The 16342-nt window shown below is 35.5% G+C and overlaps 1 protein-coding gene across 10 annotated transcripts in view; it reads right to left on the bottom strand.

Moving 5' to 3' along the window:
• SCN10A (sodium voltage-gated channel alpha subunit 10) overlaps nt 1–15993 on the bottom strand; it is a 109464-nt gene extending 93471 nt beyond the window's left edge. For all 10 annotated transcript variants that reach the window (XR_014251010.1, XR_014251011.1, XR_014251012.1 and 7 more), the window contains exon 1: nt 13008–15993. Coding sequence is in view for 6 of the 10 variants with exons in the window: in XM_082413725.1 (XP_082269851.1) it covers nt 13008–13039 (32 nt within the window). In the remaining 4 variants the exon portion in view is untranslated. The remainder of the gene's footprint in view (nt 1–13007) is intronic.
• Between the last annotated feature and the right edge of the window lie 349 nt (nt 15994–16342).

The raw sequence follows: 16342 nt of genomic DNA, 5'->3' as shown, positions 1-16342 counted from the left end.
CCTGGAGAGCTTGTTCAAGCATCTGATTTCTGGGCTGCACGTCCAGAGTTTCTGACTCGGTAAGTCTGGGGTAGGGCCCAAGAATTTGCATTTCTCACAAGTTCCCAGCAGAGCCTAATGCTGATGGCCTGAGGAACTACCCTTTTGGAACCACCGACCAAAGAGATTCAGATGCATGCATAAATCACACCTAATTTTGGATACATCACATTTTTAAAATTATAAAATTCTAAATGTAAACCCTGGTATGAAAAATGAAAAGACTTTTGATTAAATATGGCAGATTGAAGACATGTATTTACCTCCAACCTTTTGGAAATCCTTCTTAAATGATAGTAAAAAGAATTTTTTAAAAAGCATAAATTCACTAGGGCAATGATAATGGAGAACATAACAGCACTCTGGAAATTAGAGTGAACACGAATGAGTGGTAACTGACAGAGCAGACCCTAGAAAGCTGAAACCTTAGCTGGAAGTAGGGAGTTTCCAGAAGCAAGCCAACCCACATGGCAGAGCTGCTTAGGACTTAGGGATGCTAAATACCTCTGAAAGTGGGGCCTGGGGAGACAGTGGCAAGAGGGGCTAAAAGGGCAGTTTGAAAATCTTTACAAGAAGCAGTTGGGCTTTCTAAATCCCACTCCACACCAACCATTCAGGGAGGCACTGCCTCCTCTGATCTGGAAATAGACTGGATTGAACAAGAGGGAGAGAGTTGCATCCTGAAACAGGGGTATAAAGGAAAAATTTACATATGTACTAAAAGGCAGACAACCTTCCCACCCACCCACTTCTTCCCCTCAGTAAGTTCCTAGAAGCCTGTGAGTCAGGTTAACAGCTCAAGAAGTTGCTGCACTTTTAATATGGACAGCCAGCCAATGAGCATCAGGAATCTGAAGGCTACTTCTAACACCAAAGACTAAAAGAACTAAACAGGAAAGAAAGAAAAAGAAAAAAAGACAATGCAGATCGAAGAAGAAGAGTCAGGAAAAAACCCTTATCATTAATATTTTTAGAGAGTTAAGAGATGAGAAGATACTGGATACATATAGAAGGCTATAACAAGAATATTCAAAGAACAAAAGAGAACTTTTGAAAACAAAAATATGATAACAAAAGTAAAACATCAATAGAAGGGCTAGAAATAAAGTTGAGGAAATCTCACGGAAAGTGGAACAAAAAGAAATAAATAAGATGTGATTAAAAATATGAAAATTAGAGAATTAGACTAATAGGTACAATGTCTGATTAATAGGAGATCTAGGGATTTCCCTGGCGGTCCAGTGGTTAAGACTCCACTCTCTCAATGCAGCGGGCGTGGGTTCAATCCATGGTCAGGGGACTAAGATCCCACATACTGTGCAGTGGCCAAAAAAAAAATAGGAGATCTAGAAAGAAATAGAGAAGGAAATAGACAGGAGAAAATTACCAAAGAAATAATATAAGAAAATTTCCCTAAACTGAAGGATCTAAATATTCAGCTAAAATACCCATGAGTGTTCAGGAAAATGAATGAAAAAGGTTCATATCAAGGCACAACATCACAAAATTTGAGAACACTGTACACAAAGAGAAGAGCCTAACTTTTTCTGAAGGAGTGAAAATCACAGGTCACATACAAAAGATTGAGAATCAAAATACCGTCAGATTTCTTAATAGCAAAATTGGAGGTTATAAGACAGTAGAACAATGTCTTCAAAATTTTGAGGAAAATAATTTCTAATTTATAGTTGCTTCCCCAGCTAAACTGTTTAGATGAGGGTAGAATAAAGATATGCCAAGTCTCAGAAAATTTATTTCCCATCTACCCATCTAAGAAAGTTACCAGAGGATATGTTCCACCAAAACAAGGAAGTAAACAATAACGAGGAAGATATGGGATGCAGGGGAGTGACAAATGGAATCCAAAAGAGGATGGAGAAGGAAGAATCTCTGGAAAAGAGCTGTACATCAGGCCTAGGGAACATCTAGACCAGATTGAGGCAGGAGTTGTGGGACTCTAAGAAGGATTTCCCCAAGAAAAATGGAAACTGATGGATAATCTGATACGTTCAAGTAAATTTAAGCAATAATTAAACCTCTGGAGAAGAATTTAGTGATAAAAATACAGAAATTAGTGATAAATATACAGAAAACTGAGCAATTGAAGAAATGAAATCCTTATTAACTCCAGAGAAAGCAAAAACATTGTGCAAAAAGTATACTGCATGATACAGCTGTGAATAGTATTTGCTTAGCAATACTATTATATAATCATATATGTAGTCAGACAATGTACATATTGTCTGATTATCTAACCAAAAATTATGATATAACTATAATGGGAAGAGGAGTGTGAGAGAAAATGAGTGTTTGTATGTGGACCTAATCCCTTTTTTTTTCCATAACAGAAAGCTAATAGATAATATCTAATGAGGAAAAATTTAAAAAATAGTAGTCTGAGTATATTTTTAGAGCTAGAGAGGTATCAGAAGAAAGCAGTAAACAAATGGTGAGAGTGGTTGCCTCTGGAAATATGGGATTAGGTGTGAGGAGATGAGAAACATGAAATTGCTGTTTTTGTTATAATCTTTATGGAGCTATGTGACCTTTTAAACCATGGATCTGTATATCTTAAATAAAAGTAAAAATCAAATTTAAAAGTGCATAGCAGTAATGTTTCTTTCCTATCTGTGAGAGGAGAAATAGTGTTTGAAATCATTCACAAAGAAATCTATATCTGGCTGGGTAGCTGCTTGAGCTGTCAGCTGCCATAGCTTGTCGGGTTTCCCCCCACTCTTTATGTTTTCTAAATTAGAAAATCTTAACTCAGAATTATAGGTTGTTGGGAAGCTTTGACAGATATTTTGGCCTTTCAGGTCACATGCAGATCCAGAAATTATGGAGAGAGTTCTCTCCAAAGACTATTTTCAGTGTTTCACCAGAGGACAAGTGTCCCAGCTTAGTGCCACTGAAAGCTAGAAGGTTAAAGGTCTCAGCTTGGGAGACAGCAGCTGATGGAGTCACATCCTCTCTCTGGTGACATTTGGCTCACAAGGTATTTCTGCATGTTCAGTTGTAGCATTTGGATGTGATTTTTAATATGCAAAGACATATCTTAAGTGTTTTTCCTGATGAATGAAGAAAATCATTGGTACTGGGGAAAAGTCAAACTCTCAGCCTCTGAGCCATTTGCACCACTGTTCAGTTTTAAGAAGTCATGATGTCTAATCATTTAAAAATTCTGATATTTAGGCCCTGAAGTCAAAGATCCAGACTATTCAAAATCCTAAATGTATTACTGAGACATGCCATGTGTATTCACAGAAATAGTCATTTTAAAAGATTTAATTCCTTGCTGGAAAACACTGCAAACCTTTTCTTGCTTGCCAGCCAGAGCAATTCAGTGTAGAAAAGCATCCTGTACTCACTTGTTTCAGCCTTGTAGGCTGAAGAAACATACACTAAGTGGCCACAATCAGTTTGTAATCACAACTTCCATGATGTCCCTCAACAGCGAATCAGGGTCTGGAAGTATGCTATGGACCCTCGCTATTTTCACAAATAATGTACATACCACATTGGAAGCAACATCTTCCATTGGTATAGCGATGCCCTTCCTTGCTGACCATCTAGCTGGAGCTTCTTCAATATCAATTCAACTATCTTTTCTTTTTAATTGTGGTAAAATACATATAAAATTTACTACTTTGACCCACCTTTAAGTATACAATTCAGTGGCAATAAGTGCATTCACAAAATTGTGCAACCATATCCACTATCCATCTCCAGAACTTTTTCATCATCCCAAACAGAAACTCTGTACTCATTAAACAACTACTCCCCATTCCTCCCTCCCCTGCTCCCTGGCAACCTCTGTTCTACTTTCTGTCTCCATAAATTTGCCTATTCTAGGTACCTCACATAAGTGGAATCATACAATATTAGTCCTTTTTGTTTCTGGCTAATTTTACTTAGCATAATATTTTAAAGGTTCATCCATGTTGTGGCATATATCAGAATCTCATTCATTTTTCAAGCTGAATATTCTGTTGTATGCACATACCACATTTTGTTTATCCATTTATCTGTTGATGGACATTTACCCACTTATCTGTTGATGGGACATCTGGAAACAACCTTTTGACTACAGTGAATAATACTGCTATGAACATTGGTGTAGAAGCTAACATCCCTTTTTAACTCTGTTTCATAGTTTACAAACTAATCTTTAATTAAATCAGAAATCTCGTCTTTTAAAATCAGCTTCATGATAAATAGGACAAAAAGTCATTGACCACTTCTCTCACATATATGGTGAAACTATACTGACAACTGATTTATTCACAATTTTATTCAACTATAAAGTACAATGTCTGCTTGTTTACATATATAACGGTCATTGATTTTTAAATGCCAGTCACATTATAAGAAATCCAATATTTCTGATGAAGGAATTCTATCGATTATCTCTCGCTTTTTTTCCAACTACAATATTTGTCATTGATTTTGAAGCTGGTTTCATATCTTACTGGCAAGGGTATAATTGTGCTTGTTTTTGCTATGAGGGCAAATGATGACTCCATGGTTTTCATGTCTTTCAACTTTAACATCGAATTTCGACAATTTTGTACTGGAAATCCTTATTTTATATTTGTACTAGAGATAGTCAGTTGGTTTAAAAGTGAGGTTGATAAACTTTATTAGAAAATAATATGGAAGTTTTGGTAGCTTTCTATTATTACTTCATAAAATGTTGAGATAATAACTTAGGTACTAGAACAAAAGGCTCATTGATCCAATAAAATTTAATTATCATTATTCATTGTCATGCTCCCTGTTTTTTAATTTATTTTTGATCTGCTTTTGTGAGATTATCCACATCCATTGCCCACCTGTCTCATGACATACAGATTCAAGCTTTATGTTTGTGACAGGGTCCATTCATTACTTATAGGATTTATTTTTCTATTTTCATCACTATTGTTATATTTCTGCAAACCACTTTTGAAATGATGGTTCATTTTCTGAATTGTAATATTATGTAATGGTAAAGATGAGAAATGCAAGTTTAACAAATGTAAATGTAATGTCATAGGACAATAAAATACATTAGTTAAGATAAAGTACCCATGATTAACTCCATGTTAACCAGTATGAACTGTCAGTCCTTGAAGTTCATACACTGCTCTAAAGAACATGAAAAGTCAGAAATTCTATGTAAATTACAAATAATCTTACATTTCAGATTTTTAAATTATCTGTGCATAAAATGATTGCATTGCTTTTTCTTCTGAATCTGTCAAATGTTTTAGAGGCTACTGAGAGACTTCTAGTGACCAGTAGAGATCCTTCTATCACTTATCGAGAAACGCTGCAGGGGATAGAGAGCTGAATTGCTCTGCAGAACAGAGTGAGAATTTGGAGTTCTCAGGAACAATACAGAAAGAAGACAGTGAGGCAGAGAGATGGAAAAGCAACCCAAAGGGACAGCTTATGAGAGAAGATTATAAGTCAGCCTCATTTACCAAGATAGGTCAAATGAAATGCTGGCAAACTGAATCTAGCATTGATTAAGCTAGAACCATTAAAAGAGATTAGCAAATTTATTAATGTAACCTACTATATTAACAGATAAAACACTATTTGATAATCTTAATAAATACAGAAATATTGATAAAAACCAACACTCATTCAAAATGAAGCTCTTAAACTAGAAGTGAAAAGAAATTCCCATAACTTGATAAGGAGTAATTATGAGAATCCCATAGTTATCATGATAATAGTGAAATATTAGATGCATATTATTTAGAATCAAGAACAAAAGAAATATGCTCACTATTATAGCTTCAGTTCAGCACTGTGATGAAAGTCCTGGCCAGTTCAATAAGACAGGAAAAATAAACAAGTGGTAAAAGAATCATAAAGGAAGAAACAAGTTCATCATTATTTGCAGATGATACACTTGTTTAAATAGGAATTGTTAAAGAGTTCTGCAACGTTGCTGAATGCAAAACCAATGTACAGAAATTTAATAACATTAATTTATTTTAGCAATAAAAATAAATATTCAAAAGGGCAAGCAAAATGATAATGTACCTAGAGACAGGATATATAAGAACTTTATAGAAGATGTCAAATGTTATGGAGGAATATAAAAGAAGGCATATATATATTGGGAGATACAATTATATATGTCAATGTGGCAGTTCTCCCTGTGGTAATAGATAAATTCAATGCATTTACAATCAAAGTTTCAACAGAGTTGTAAGACAAGAACTTGAAAATCTGACCCTTAAATTGATATGGAAAAGTAAAGAAACAGGAAGAACCAAGATAATTTTAAAGACAAATAAGGAGGGGTGTTATGATCAACCAGGTCAAATCTTACTATAAAGCTTTTAGATTGTATGGTGTTGACTCAAGGAGTGACAAATAGCTTACTAGGAAAACAGACTTGAGTATGCATGGGAATCTGGTGCATGACAGAGGTAGTAGAAGGAATCACTAGAGAAATGATAATCTATTAAAATTGGTGTTGGAATAATCTTGATGGAAAAATATGAGAAGCCTATCACATATCATACACATACACACAAAAGTCTGGGAGGATGAATTATCTAAATGTAGAAAGAAATATTATGACTTTTAGAAGGAAATATGGGAGAATATATTATGGAATGTTAGATAGCAGTAAAATATATATGAAATGGATACATACATACATAGTGTTTTTAAAAATGTTTTTCTTCCCTAGAAATTCTATAATTTTAGTTTGTTTTTTTTTTTCCATCTAAGAGTTCTCTAAAAGAGGTTTTAAAAATTATCAAGTGGAAAGGTCTCTTTTTTTTTCTAATTTTGTTATTATTTTCTCATTTTATTGTAGTGTGATCAGAGAATATTTTCTTTATTATTTTACCTTTTGGATCTTGTTAAGGTTTTGTTGTTTAATATTGGTCAATTTGTACAGTTATTTTTCAGGGAATATAGTTTGAAAGATATTAATTAGATCTATCTTACTATGTTACTCCAGTTATCTGTATCTTTACATACTTTTTTATACATTTGATCTGTCATAGGGCTGAAAGAAATTAATCACATTTCACTATCCCTACAATATTCTTGTCTATTTTTGTCTATTTTATTCTTGTATATAATTTTTGGTTTATAAACACTGTTGCCACATTATTTGTTGCAAAAATATACATTACTGTTTATGGATTATTTAGCATTACAAAGTGTCATTTTTGTCCTGTTTAATAATTTTTGGCCTAAATTCTACCTTCTCTGATGTTAAGATCATGCCTCCTGCTCTGTTTGTCTTTGCCTATATCCTTGCTCATTCTTTAATTTTGACCTTTCTGTATCACTTTGAGTGGTATATTTTTTAGTCAACGTAGAGTTCAATACTGCTTTGTTATATAACATGACTTTTTTTTTAAACAGATGAGTCAAATCCATTTATATTTATTGACATGATAGATTTATTTGGTCTTTGTTTATATTACTTTGTGTTATGTTTTTTAAAATTTATTTATTTATTTTTGGCTGCATTGGCTCTTCATTGCTGCGTGCAGGCTTTCTCTAGTTGTGGCGAGCGGGAGCTACTCTTCGTTGCGGTGCACGGGCTTCTCATTGCGGTGGCTTCTCTTGTTGCGGAGCACGGGCTCTAGGCAAGCGGGCTTCAGTAGTTGCGGCTCGCGGGCTCTAGAGCGCAGGCTCAGTAGCTGTGGCACATGAGCTTATAGTTGCTCCGTGGCATGTGGGATCTTCTCAGATGAGGGTTCGAACCTGTGTCTCCTGCATTGGCAAGCGGATTCTTAACCACTGTGCCACCAGGGAAGTCCTTGTGTTATGTTTTTAATAGTTTTTAAAATATTTCATTGTCTGATATTTTTTATTTGCTTTATTTTTTTCTGTATGATTCTGAATTTAGAAGAGTTTTTATTTTAGTTCTGGTAGTGCCTTAAAATATACATTTATAATTATAATCAAAACCATGTAATACATTGCCTTTACTATGCTATCTCTTTAAATAATATCTCTTATTTCCATTAATTCTCTTTCCTTTTCCCTCTGTTTTATCTATCATCTGATTGTATTAATAATATCTTTTTCCTGCTTACCTTTGTACTATTAAATGTAATTATTTTTCATTCCTTGATGTATCAACTTTAAAGAATACTCTTTAATTTCTTGCTACTATAGAAGCGACAATAAGTGAACATCCTCTGCTCCCATGTTCTTCCCTCTTTCTAGTCCCAGTTTTTGCTATTTGTACCATGTCAACATTTTCAGGGCCTCTGGAGTTTTAGGGGGTAAAATGCCTTGATCCTCATTTTTATCCCTCTCTGCAGGCACTGTCATTTAACAAGCCCCTGTCTGCTGAGTCATTTACCGTCCTCTACCCAATTTCGGTCTTCTGAGATTGTTTTGACATCTTTTGTCCTCTGTGCTTTCCTTTCTACTTCTCTTTGTTCTTGTATATTTATACTGTTCTTATTCCCATGCTGTCATTTCATTGGCATTTTGAGAGGGTTGGGGTAAAACATATTCATGCTATCTTCCATATTTAACCAGAATCCCCAAATAACTCTTACTTTTGATAGAAAATGTTTTGCATTAGAAGTTAAAAAGGATAGAAATTTTACATGCTATATCATCTTAGTATATATATATGTGTGTGTATATATATATAGAGAGAGAGAGAGAGAGAATAAACTACAATTCTAACAGCAATTTATCTACATAGTTACTGTCTTCTGACATATTTTTCAGTATTCTGTATTTAATGCAATGGTCATTTATTTTAAATTTACTTTGTTTTAAAGCTTTTCATTATGATATGTAACATACATAATGAAAATACACATGAAACAATTTCAGTTGTAAAATGAATGCTTGTGTATTTGTCAGCTTAGGCTGCCATAACAAAATACCATAGATTGAGTAGTTAAACAACAAATATTTATTTTCTCACAGTTCTAGGGGCTGGTGCCAGTGTGGTCAGGTTCTGGTGAGAGCCCTCTTCCTGGCTTGCTAACGGCTATTTCTGGCTGTGTCCTCACATGGTAGAGAGAGAGTTCTGGTGTCCACTCCTCTCTTATAAAGGTATCAGGTCTACTGGGTCACAGCTCTGCCCTTATGACCTTATTTAACCTTTATCACTTCCTTAAAGGCCCTTTCTCCTGTACAGTCACATGGGGGGCAATTAGGGCTTCAACACATGAATTTGGGGGGACACTATTCAGTCCAGAGTAGCTGTGTGACAACTAGTCATGTCACAAAATGGAACATTTTGAACACCCATAACCTCCTGCCCTAGAGGTTACTACTATCCTAATTTTTGGTATTTTTTTCTTGCCTTTTTAATTTATATTTTTACCTCCTAAGTATGCATTCCTAAACAAAATAGTTAAGTTTTGCTTGTTTTTGAATTTTCATATAAATGGAATTATATTTTTGTAATCTTTTGTGTCTGGCTTTTTTTGTTCAATATTATGTTCTTAAGACTCATTCTTGGTGTTGTGTGGAGGTATAGTTTATTCATATTCATTGCTATACATTATACCCCTTTAAGAATATAACAGATATTTAATATATTCAAAAATGTATGGACATTTTGGTTGTTTCCCATTTTTGACTTTTATGGGGAATGTTCATGAACTTTTTGGAGCTGTATCCTGGTGCCCATAAGTACATATTTCTGTTGAGTGTATGTACCTAACAGTAAAATTAAAAGATCACAGTGGTACCAAAATGTTCATTGCAGCTCTATTTACAATAGCCAGGACATGGAAGCAACCTAAATGTCCATCGACAGATGAATGGATAAAGAAGATGTGGCACATATATACAATGGAATATTACTCAGCCATAAAAAGAAATGAAATGGAGGTATTTGTAATGAGGTGGATGGAGTTAGAGTCTGTCATACAGAGTGAAGTAAGTCAGAAAGAGAAAAACAAATACAGTATGCTAACACATATATACGGAATCTAAGGGAAAAAAAAAAAAAAAGGCCATGAAGAACCTAGTGGCAAGACGGGAATAAAGACACAGACCTACTAGAGAATGGACTTGAGGATATGGGGAGGGGGTGGGGTGAGATGTGACAGGGTAAGAGAGTGTCATGGACATATATACACTACCAAATGTAAAATAGATAACTAGTGGGAAGCAGCCGCATAGCACAGGGAGATCAGCTCGGTGCTTTGTGACCACCTAGAGGGGTGGGATGGGGAGGGTGGGAGGGAGGGAGATGCAAGAGGGAAGAGAAATGGGAACATATTGTATATGTATAACTGATTCACTTTGTTATAAAGCAGAAGCTAACACACCATTGTAAGGCAATTATACTTCAATAAAGATGTTAAAAAATAAATAAATAAATATGATAGATTAAAAAAAAAAAAAGATCACAGTGTATGTGTGTTTTCACCTTTATTTGATAATATTCACTGCTTTCCAAAGAGGTTGTACAAATTTACATTCCCACCAGCAAGATATGAGTTTCTGTTGCTCCATATCTTTCTCAATATTTGGTACTGTCACGATTTAGAATTTTCCTCATCTGATGAGGGTATAATAATCTCTCAGTGTGATTTTATTCACATCTCCTTGATTAAGAAAAAGGTTAAGAATATTTTCATATGTTTATTGACTATTTGGATTTCTACTTTTATGAAATATCTATTTAAGTTTTTGCTCGTTTTCCAGTTGGTTACTCTGACACATTTCTAATCGATTTGTAGGGGCTCATTATTCCGGATGTAAACACTTTTGAGGTATATGTGTTGCAAATATCTTCTACTCAGTAGGCTTACTTTTTCACTCTCATAAAGTTGTCTTCTGATGAACAGAAATTCTTAATTTTAACATCCTAAAATGTATCAGTGTTTTCCTCTGTGGTTAGTGCTTCTTATATCATATGTAATAAATCTTTCCCTAACCTGAGGTCATGAGACTTCTCTGTGGTTTTTGTTGTTTTTGCTTTTTTAGTTTTTTTTTTTTAAACCTTCAAAAAGCTTGATGTCTTTGTCTTTCACAAAGAAATTTAGATCTTAATCCACCTAGAACTGATTTTTGTGTTTGGTGTAAAGTTGGATGTTCAGTGTAATTTTTCTGTTGGGATTCCTAATTCTTCAGCATCATTTACTGAAGACTGCCCTCTCCCTGCTGTTTTGCAGTGCCACTTTTGTCACCAATTCAAGGTCTGTATGTGCATTGGCCTGTTTATGGGCCAAATATTCTGTTCCACTGGTCTGACTAATCTTACGCCAATGGCATACTGTTTCAATCATTAGAGCTTACAGTAAATCTTGATATCCAGTAGAGCACATTATTTTCTCCTACCTTGTTTTTCTGTCTCAAAAGTGTCTTGGCTATAATTGGCTCTTTGCATTTTCATATAAATCTTGGAGTCAGTTTGTCAAGTTATATTAAAAAAGCCTGTTGGGATTTTGATTGGAATCACGTTAAATTTATTAGTCATTTTGGGGAGCCTTACAATATTGTGACTTTGAATCTAAGAATACAATATATCTCTCCATTTATTGGGTTTTCTGTAATATTACTTAATATTTTTATAATTTTCTTTGTAGGGATTTTGCTCATACTTTGATAGTCTTATTTCTAGAAACTTGATATTTTTAACTGCCAGTGTAAATGGTATTCTTAAAAACTATTTTATTTTGTTTGTTGCTAGTATATATACAATTGATTTATGTATATTAATTTGTACCTAGCTACTTTTCTATACTCTCTTATTAATTCTAATAGTTTACCTCTAGATTACATTGGCTATTTTATGTACACAATTATATTATCTATAAATCATGGCATCTTTGGTACTTCTTTTCTTATTTTTTTCTTTGAATTTTATTTATTTATTTTTTTATATAGCAGGTTCTTATTAGTTATCTATTTTATACATATTTCTTTTCTTATTCTTATACCTTTTATTTCTTTTCCTTGCTTTACTACACTGGCTAGGATCTCCTTTACAAAGCTGAATACAACTGATGTAACAGAGATCTTTGCTGTTTTTCCTTCTGATCTCAAAGAGAAAGCTTGCTGTGTTTCACAATTAAGTATGATGTTTACTCCTTTCTTTAAAGTGGTTACCCTTTATCAGAGTACAGCAATTCCCTTCTACTTCTACTTTTCTAATAATTTTTAATCATAAACAGATATCAAACTTTATCAAATGACTTTTCAGCATCAATTAATATGACCACTTGATTTTTCTTCTTTAATTTATTAATAGAAATGGAACATATTTTCTATTGTAGCATGTATTAATTTATAGTCAGCAAAAGACAAAAATTAAAAAGTTGGAAAAAGAGAAAGCTCTACAAAGCTCCTGTTATTGTACCAAAAATATGCCCTGCTTGAGCTGGGCAGGGGGCAACCGTCCCAGATGGGTTGGTGAAGAATGTTTTTGGAAAGGCCTCACAGTCTGAAACTACAGAGATTCTATCATTAACCCAGGGAGATAGAATAATCTCAGGAATTTTATGGTCACTTTGAGGTATACAAGCCAACAGCTTCATTCATGAGTTGTTTTCGGAATATGTTCCAGGACCATTTGTTCTTAGTTCTGCATCTCTTTCTCTTTCTGAGTAGGACTTCCCTCAACTGCATTCAGGTGTGCACCTAACAGGTGAGTGTGTGGGGTGGGGGAGGCAGGGGGTTCATCTGCCCTGGCCACCCCAGACCAATGAAATCAGACCCTCTGGGGCTGTGACCCAGGCATCAATATTTTTTAAATCTCCCCAGGGGATTCCAATGGGCAGCCAAGGTTGAGAACCACTCATCTATAGCTCTTTGAAGCTGAATATCATATGTGTGTTTATGAAACGAAGTCCACAGAGAAGATATCTAAGCATTGCAAAGTCAGATAGGCAATAGGATTCTACATTACCCAAATGAGACCCAGCAGGATGAATAAGAGAAAAAAGTCACCCAGTGAAGGAACAGAAGGAGAGGACAGAAAGGAAAGGCACAAGAATGACGGCAAATCTACTCACTCCATTCTCTCTGGAAGTTCGGTTTGGGTCATGCCCACACAATTGACCAAAATAGTGATGGTTATAAATAAACTGAACCACCTGAGAGGCCTGTGTTAAGGAAAAGCTGAGAGTCACCACGTTTTCCTGAGGTCACCTGTGATCACCTTGATGCTGAATTGATTAAATCCATAACTCTTTAGCTAGGATCAACTTTATGTTCTTGTCACATAATAACAGCTGACACTGAGTGCCTACCCTCGGCTGAATACTTCATCCACATTATTTCTAATACAACTAACCTACAGGTGGATATTATTACCTACACTTTGGAGCTAAGCAAACAGGCTGACAAAGCTTAAATATTTTTCCAAGGTCATAGAGCTAGTCAACCATGGCGCTGAGATGTGGACTCAGATTGTCTGAAAACAGAACCCTGAGCAAGATGAAAGGACACAGAATCCCTTTTCCAAAATGTCCTTTTGCCCTCACACCTGTATTTCACTATACAATATGGCCTGAAATTTCATCCTGCAAATGTGTCTTTTTTCCTAAAAGACAAGGAGAATGCAGTCGCGCCTCCCTTATCCATGGTTTCATTTTCTGCAGTTTCAGTTACCCGTGGTCAATGGTGGTCTGAAAATAAGCTTTAAATTATCCACCATTCTGAGTTAATGTGATGACATCTCAGCCTTCCCACTCCCTCCCACCAGGGATCCCCAACCATCAACATTGTTTGCTTCTGACACCCAACCATCGACATTATCATGGCTCCATGATCCGGGGTCACCCAAAGCACATGCGCCTCCCTCTGACTTATCATCAGGAGGTCAATAGTAGCCTAATGTCCTGTCACAATGGCTACATCATTCACCTCACTTCATCTCATCACGTGGGCATTTTGTCATGTCACATCATCACAAGAAGAAGAAGAGTGAATACAGTACAATAAAGAGAGAGACCACATTCACCTAACTTTCATTACAGTATTTTGTTATAATTGTTCTATTTTATTATTGTTGTTGTTAATCTCATACCTAATTTCATCTCTTGCTTAATTTATAAATCAAATTTTATCATAGGTAGGTATGTATAGGGAAAAACATATAGGGTTCAGTACTGTCTGTGGTTTCAGGCATCCACCGGGGGTCTTGAAACTTATCTCCCATGGATAACGGGCGACTACTATACTCCTAGGAAGTTAGAGATAAGGGGAGGGCTACACGCTTTCATGGCAATCAGGTTCCTCAGATTGTTTTTCCAATTTAGCTGAGATCAGGCACACTAAGGAAATGGACATCTGGTTAGGAATGGAGGCAGGCACAGTGGAGTAAAATGCCGGCTCAAGGAGAAGATTCCAAACAGGATTAGGCTGTTGAGGAGAACTCTGAATAGCAAGAGGGGAGAATCTTAAAGGAGAGGTTGGGGGCAAATGGATTACAAGAAGGGGATAGAGACACTGAAAAGTAAGGTGAGTGGAAGGGGGTAAATAGGTGGGGCAGAAATGTTGGTGGCTAAGTCCAAAGATAGATTTCCCCCATTGGACACTTTTCTGAATTCCTAACAATTACTTCCTAAAGAAAACGCCTGAAGATATAAGCTTGACCTACAGAGTGAACCACTCATCTTTCGTAATTTCAGTTTGAGCAGAAGTATCTAAATCTATTTTAGTTTTCTGTAAACGCCTTTAATGTGCCCTGTTTTACAGTTACTTAGGAACCCATCTATTTTGAAAAGGGAAATTCTACTAATTAAACCATATTTTCCTGTTGACTTGCAATTAAATTAAGAAATGTGTTCAGGTGGGGGGGAAATGTTAACCCAAGGATTAAATTAAAATCATATCTCCAACTCCACAAACCTTTAAAAGAATTATGATATATTCTGATAATATTACCTGTGAAAACATTCAGAGCAAATTTGATTAGAATTATAATTTTGGTGAAATATTAATAATAGGAGATTGAGAATTCCATACCTTGAATAATATTTGGGGGGCTGGAGCTACCAAGTTCATGAGATTTAAATATATAAATGCAGACTTTTGTGAGAAGGAGACCCTTAACAGTTTTTCTGTCCAGCTGTGACTCCACCCAGCAATTATTTCATCAAATCTCAAGATAAAAAGAATATTTACTGGTTACTTGGTTCTTTAAAGGGATTTTATTTCTAATTGGCTGTTTCTTACTTAACTAGATGTAATTCAACCAGGATGGATGAAAAGGAGTTTGTATATTTGCTGTTTTTCCTTATTTATAATTTTTATGTAATTGTACATTTAAAAAAAAAAACCTATGTAGAGATGACATACTTAGAGAAAAAATTACCCTAATTCATTTCCATTAACTGCCTACTTCCTTATTGCTGATACTGCCCTAAGCAGGACGCAGGCTGGACCTTTTAACTAGCTGTGTGACCTTGGGCAATTAATTTAATGCCTCTGAGTAACAGTTTCATCATATGTAAGATGGAGGTGCTAATCCCTTCTTCAAGGGTTTCTGTACCTATGACAGTGTTGATGCTTAGGAGGTATTTAGCAAATAGGAGCCTATTATTATTATTAAATCCTCTTCTATAGCATTAGGAAAGCCGAGATTGAATTAAGAAAATATGATTCCCACTGGTTAGCCATAAAGGTAAAACATGTAAAGGGAAAATGTAATGTAGTGAGCTACCAGCTCACTGAGTGCCGTCCAGCAATCCAACAATCTACCCCAGAGTGCGAGGCGAGAGCTCTTTTACTAGACACCCGCTAAGAAGAGGCTGGCTACCATCTGCCAGGCAGCCGAGGCAAGGCTGGTCTTGCAAATTAACGTCCTAGAAGCCAAGGCTGAATTTGTTATTAGGAACTTCCAATTTGGACAGTCGCCAGGGAAGATCCTTGGAAACCAAGCCAAAGTCTCTTGTTTGTCCTAGTTTGGCTTGTCTTGAAAAAAAAAAGAAAAGTTCGAGGCAGCTTCTGAAGCTACATAAAGCAATTAATTTAATACAGACATTTGACCAACGTATTTCTAACCATTACTACGTTCCTCGTTAACCCCCAAAGAAGGTACGTGACACAGTGGACACCTCCTGATTCTAACATGTGGAAGGAACAACTGTGCAAAGGATATGAGTGGACAGACACTTTGATGGCTGTTCTTCTGATCAGGTTGAAAGGACTGAATAACCACAGGGCCCGAGTGGCACTAAACCGGGAAATGGTCCTCCCTTTGTTCAGCACCATAAATGTCTAAAACAAAACACAACATAAAGCTGATTCACTTTGTTGTACAACAGAAACTAACACAACATTGTAAAGCAATTATAATCCAATAAAGATGTAAAAAAAAAAACCACAACAGAGGGTGGATCTC

The sequence above is a fragment of the Balaenoptera physalus genome (assembly GCF_965194825.1).
Source record: "Balaenoptera physalus genome assembly, chromosome: 11".
NCBI classification, from domain to species: domain Eukaryota; kingdom Metazoa; phylum Chordata; class Mammalia; order Artiodactyla; family Balaenopteridae; genus Balaenoptera; species Balaenoptera physalus.
Note: the sequence above shows the minus strand (reverse complement) of the source record. Positions and strands in the feature narration are given on the sequence as shown.